Here is a 6,568-nt window from a genome sequence, read left to right as displayed (position 1 = left end):
TGAACTGTAGTTTGAGCTTTTCCCCATCTATTTATTATATGTCTTATTTGTGTCACTTATGTTACTTGTATATTATTTGTAATTCGAAACCCATTCCCCAAATATGTAACTGTATATTTTAAGCCTTCTGGCTGCCAAGCTCTTTCAATAAACCGTTAATTATTATTATTATTATTATTATTACACACACACATACGTTAATCCACATATCTTATATCATTCTGTAATAGGCCTATTGGTAAATTACTTACATTAACTACAATGTCACTTCATATATGAGTGAACAACGGGACATATTCTTCCATTATACAATAAATTATTATCTGCTATTGGGTGTCAGGGAAATTATTCGAATTACTGTAACGTGTAATGTAATAATTGAATAATCATCTAGGTCATGACTTGTGTGAAGAAAATGTTTGTCAAAAACTAGAGCATCCGACAGCGCATGAAAATAAATTCCACAAAAGCAGAAACAAACACCGTATCCATCTCAACAAAAGACCTTAAATAATGAACACGCATTACACGTAGGAGCACATCTGCGTTATTCTTTAGGGAGTATCGTGCAGCAGGTTGACAGGTGTGTTTTAATTAACACAATTAACCTGTTGAGTTACGCGTAAATATATCTGGGGAGTGACGAAGCCAAAATTTACAAGTTGAACAAATTTAAGCATTCCAATGGGTTCTTAAGAGACAGACAGACAGACAGACAGACAGACAGAGAGAGAGAGAGAGAGAGAGAGAGAGAGAGAGAGAGAGAGAGAGAGAGAGAGAGAGAGAGAGAGAGAGAGAGATAGAGAGAGAGAGAGAGAGATAGATAGATAGATAGATGGATGATAGAGATAGATGATAGATAGATAGATAGATAGATAGATAGATAGATAGATAGATAGATGATAGATAGATGGATGGATGAGAGATAGATAGAGATAGAGATGGATGGATGGATGGATGGATGGATGGATGATATGATAGATAGATATAGATAGAGATAGATAGATAGATAGATAGATAGATAGATAGATAGATAGATAGATAGATAGATAGATAGATAGATAGATAGATAGATAGATAGATAGATAGATAGATAGATAGATAGATAGATAGATAGATAGATAGATAGATAGACATAATGAAACCCATATGATAGACGTTAGCTTTTGTTACAGTGGTAGACATCAGATTAAGGTTCTGTTACGGAGACCTACATCAAGTTAAAGTTAAGTTGCAGTAGCCTACATCAAGTTAAGGTTTGTTACGATGGCCTCTATCAGGTTAGGTACAGTTACAGTAGCCTACAGTATATCAGGTTAAAGTTACAGTCGCCTACATTAGATCAAAGTTATGTTACAGTAACTTACATCAGATTAAGATTCTGTTACAGAGACCTACACAGGAGGCACCTCATTGCACTTTAAAACTTTCACCAACGTAGTCTTTGCTCTATTCTCTTGTTCACTGGGAAAACAAGAGAACAAATGCCAGTATTCTTGCAGACACCAACTGTAGGAGCATCGAGGCTACCATAAACCATGAACAACTACGTGGGACTGGCCATGTTACTCGCATGGATGACAGTAGACTGCCAAAGCAGCTACTTTACAATCACCTAACGAATAGTAAATATGATGTTGGAGGGCACCTGAAAAGGTATAAGGATAGGCTTAAGACAAACCAGAAAAGGTGACAAATCGACCCCCTCACCTGGGAGACGATTTCTCTGCATCGTAACGCTTGGAGGAGCACCACACAAGAAAGTTTCAATACTTTCAAGTTAGCCTGACTGCATACCGAGGTAGACAAGCTCCAAGGCCGGAAAGACGCTGCCTCCGCCCCTCCCGCCCTAGATGTAGCCCTTCCACATGTGCAACATTTGTGAATGACCCTGCAAGTCCCGTATCGGCCTCTTTAGTCACCCCAGAACTCACCAACGTAGGTGACATCCTTAAGAACTCATATCACTGTATCATTAGCTGGATGATCGTCATACTCGATTCCGAGTGACAGCAAAGTAGCAGTAGTAGGTGGTACGTGAGGGTGTGTTCTGTAGTGGGGTGATTTTTTTTTTTTTTTTTTTATTGGGCACTCCCCTACATCCTTGTGTAAGGTGAAGCGCAGAAGCGTTTACAGTGCCAAACAGGGAAGCATGCTAAGTTCATGCTTGCCTTTATGTCTCATGAGTTAAGGGCGTAGAAGCCTGAAGAGTCAAGGGCATAGAAGCCTGAAGAGTCAATGGTTTATGTCATCAAGTTATTGGAAGCTCCAACAACTTGTCCCTGAATACGAATTCGCAATTTTCGATTTACACTAGGTACCTACTTTGCTGCTAGGTGAACAGGGACTAATGGGGGCTAGGAAGTATGTCCAAACAACTTCCACCGGCCCGGGAATCGAACCCATGACATCTTGCTTGCGAAGGCAAGAGCGGTACCACTACCACCAGCACCCCCAATGTGGAAATGGCTACTTTAAAATTTTATTTGGCTAACGCCAGACGATTTTATTAATCTCAGAGAGACGCCACAGTACCCTAAAGAGTTAAAGTTATATGACAAGCAAGTTTTATGTACGAATAATTGTAAATTACAAACTGAAGTGAAATCTTGAACAGTTCAGGCATTAACTAGTGTGGACTAGAAAAGTGATGAAATATTACAACGTCATATCACCCACGACAGTCGATTACAGTCAGGTTTTTCTACCTTCACCGCAAGCTATTTCCCACAGCGTCGACACACCCATATAATTAACCTTTTATGGGGGTTTCTTTCGCCTCCCTACTTGTATACACTTTCAGATGCTTTGTTTGTTTTTCTCATGTTATGATTTTTAGGCACAAATATTTTCAAGATATAAACAAACACATCTATGATTTACCTTCATCATCTTCCCCGCTTTTCTGTTTTGTTTATTTATATTCTTTTCTGGTTTTTTGTCTTAGTTGAGTTACATGGCTTCGCTCGGGTGGAGGGACAGAAGTTAGTGTACGAACATCCACTGGAGTCCGAGGCCATTCGCACCTCCCTACCAAATTTTAGCGATCTATCTTTAAGGAACACATACATATTCACACAGAATATATATATTTTCTCTTCATTCTCTATCCTGATATACATAAATCTTTCTGCACTACGCACACATAAACACACACACTCGGACACAACTGAGAATGCATGTGTTTAACGACTACGTAACACATGTCACTTACACACGCGAGAGTTGTTCTACAGACTTTCTTAAAATTGTTAGTCGTCCAAGTAACAGGTGGAGTTAACCAAATGGAGAGAGATCAGCTAGACAGGTGTCTCCTGACTCCCCCTCCGCCCCTTGCTCTTCACCACTAAGTGTTTTACATGAAATGAGAGTGTAGCCACAGTCAAGAGCAAGACCCACACCATCCTCACCAGGATATTGAAATTTGTGTCCCTCGTTTTGCCCAAGTTAGTTCTGCGCTTGTTTTGTGCAGCGTCATGCACTCTTTGTTACATCTTAACCCAAACAATTAATTCATTCAATTTCCTTTAGAATGTTGTCGTCGGAGCTATTTTCTAATAACTGGAAATTATTTTATATTATTGTTCACGTTTATATGACTTTATATTAGTGATCACTCTTGGATTTTTCTTTAATTTTCGGTCAAGATGAGAATAAGTTCGTCTGGTCCTCACGAGTCACACAGTTGCCATCATCATCATCATCATCATCATCATCATCGTCGTCAACTCATCATCACGAACAGCCAATGCCAATGTCATCATAATGTTACATCACCTGTTATCGGTTCAGGTAATCCATGAGAGCTCAATGATTTCAAAGACTACGCAACTGTTACGTCACCAGTGCGTCAGTAGCGTGAAAGGTCCATACGTGGTATTTGTCACGCTGGGAATCACTCAGCTGGAAGTACATCTTACGGAAGTGTCTTACATCTTCCCATTTTGTGAGTTCTCTTGTGTTATTTGTTCTTTCATAAAACACGTCATTTTTTCTACAATTTACAGCTTACACTGATACGAATTAAATATGTTTCTTTTCCTCTGTATTTTTTATTAAGTCTACTGTTTATCTTCTCATGCTGGCAATATAAACATCTAACAAAGTGAGATAAAATAATTACTAATAGGATTTTTTTCTTGACTCATAATTAACCTGTGATTCCTTAATTTCAATCTCCTTCATGTTGACTGATCCTTTTTAAACTTTATTGAATGTATGGCCCACTTCCTATTAGTAAAGTAATACCTTCTTTTGATTACACACACACACACACACACCGAAATTTCATGTATCACTTTCTTTTTATTAAAATTGCACATTGTATCAGTGTTATTTATGGCTGAGTACCAGATATTTGTGTAATTTTACAAATTTCTTGATATATACTTTCAGGACACACTCTCTGTTCCTTCTTATTATTATTAATTTAAATACATTGTTATTTTTCTTATATTCACTACCTATACCACCCCTCTGCTTCTCTTATCCCTAACCGACCCCCTCTACCAAAACCATCCCGGATGTACTCCCTGACCCCCCTCTCCCAAATTGCCCCCTCACCTTCCCCCATTTTTCCTTTCACTTTCACCGAGGAGCGCGGATATATGACGCACTGCAGATGCTCTGGAGTCATCAGTCCACGCCAGCCAACGCTAGGTGACGCATCTCCACACCACACACCTCTATCATAACAGCATCATGCCTGCCGTGCCTTCAGATATTACCTCTGTCGTGTCCGAGCTCACCACTAGTGTGGAGGTCTTCAAGGGTCAGCTGAGGGATGCTTTTACTTCCCTGGACCTGACCACGGTCGCAGCCATTCTCCTGGTTGTTGTCGGCGCCATCCTCCTATACGACCTCCTTGTGTACGCCTTGGCCTCCGCCTCCACGAGGAGATCTCTTATGATGACGCCCCTCCTCAGCCAACTGGCCACCAACGCCTGGGACATGAGGGACGAACTTGGTTTATCCAATATGATCGAATCCAGGTGAGTTGAACAGTGACTGTGTCGTAATGTAGTCACCTCGTTAACAAAACTCTGGACATTGGGGCAAGGGAACTTATTAATAAATCAGATGCGGTTTATATTCCTGGTAACGATGATTTTCATATTTTGCCTTTGATACATAGGCCCTATTTCTTCTTTGTTTTTTGTTTTTTTAAATTAACATTTTTGCAAGTATACTTACTAACAAATACAATCATGAAATTTTAGAGAAATTTCACTAAAAAATAAAACTATCAAGTACCAGTGAATAAAATAAACTTGTTTGTGGCAATTCCTATTCACCTGTTCATAAAACTTGGCTGATATGTCAGTTTAATTTGTGCAGACAAGTGATGGGGCATTTTTTTAATTATCACAGGTTCCAAAGTTTGAAATACATCTGTATCTTAACTCACTCATGTTATAGTTTTCACATTCTTGATTTCTGAAGCTAAATAAAACTTTTTTCTTTGTTACTGCAGGTCCCTAGAGACAGTTTCCCCTATTCTGGAGACTATTTTTATGGCTATGGATAAGTACGAGAAACGAGAGTAGGAAAACAACCCTGATCTTCACAAAGCCTCCAGGGCTCATCTCCAGAAGGCGTCGTCCAGGCTTCAAATCTCTCCAGAAGATTTCCAGGATTTTAGCTCATTCTTGAAGTATTATTTTTCCATCCGTGAGGGGTCTTCACTGCTTCTTATACAGTGCAGGTTACTTGTTGGTGTTCCCAAGAAATAAACTGAGCTCTCTGTTATTAGGAAGTACCGGTGTCGCACTCTTCATGAATGATAACCCAAATCAAAATATTCGTTTACGGTGCCATTCAAAAAAAAAAATGCTCATCTCTCTAGTTCATTTTTTCTGGTAAGAAATATTTTTTAGATATAGTCTTAGAAATTAGGAGTCATTTTCCTTTTGTGATAGTGAGGGTTCCTTTGTACAGTTTAGTAGCAAATAGCAAAAAATATTTCTGAAGGTCCCTTGCAATTCACGTTCTCTCTAAGAAAAATATGACAATAATAACTTCAATTAAATAAACCGTTTCTCTAGTTCATATTATGCTTGTAGAACATTTAAGGAGCAGGTTCTAAATGGTAGAAACTTGTAAGACAATCCTTCTTAAATCATGAACGGTCTCCTCGCCGGTCGATGGATAGACCTCTCGCAATACTTCCCAGATTGTTCTCAACACCTTCATGCTTCTTCACTCATCCTCTGCTCCCTTCCAAAAGTCTTTCAGAGTTTTCCTGTTTGATATTTTTTGTCTTAGTTATTCTATAAGGTGGATAATTTATCAATTGTATTTATAGCATTGTTGAAATAAATGTATTGACTAATTTACGCCTAAGCATTCCTTCCATCCCTGGGAATATTCTCTCACGTTCAATGATTTAGAAATTAAATTGAAGAACTAGATGAGAAAATTTAAAATCATGAAAATAAGAGACCGGAGAGTTAAATAGTGTCTTGTTACCAACAGCAATTCATGATTACAAATCGATAAGTATTTTTATAGTGATAAACGTTTTCGTAGTTAATAATTATACTGATCAAATCTGCCAGCCAGAGAAATA

General features: G+C 38.6%; 1 protein-coding gene across 1 annotated transcript; it reads left to right on the top strand.

Annotated features, from left to right (window-relative positions):
* Positions 1-4,641: 4,641 nt before the first annotated feature.
* LOC121853790 lies at positions 4,642-6,335 on the top strand. The gene is made up of 2 exons (XM_042348154.1): positions 4,642-4,991; positions 5,474-6,335. The coding sequence occupies exons 1-2, from the start codon at positions 4,702-4,704 to the stop codon at positions 5,544-5,546; spliced, it is 363 nt and encodes a 120-aa protein (XP_042204088.1). The 5' UTR covers positions 4,642-4,701; the 3' UTR covers positions 5,547-6,335.
* Positions 6,336-6,568: the final 233 nt, after the last annotated feature.

This window comes from Homarus americanus, unplaced genomic scaffold (genome assembly GCF_018991925.1).
Source record: "Homarus americanus isolate GMGI-L3 unplaced genomic scaffold, GMGI_Hamer_2.0 scaffold18703, whole genome shotgun sequence".
NCBI lineage: Eukaryota > Metazoa > Arthropoda > Malacostraca > Decapoda > Nephropidae > Homarus > Homarus americanus.
This window is presented reverse-complemented; position numbering and strand designations above follow the sequence as displayed.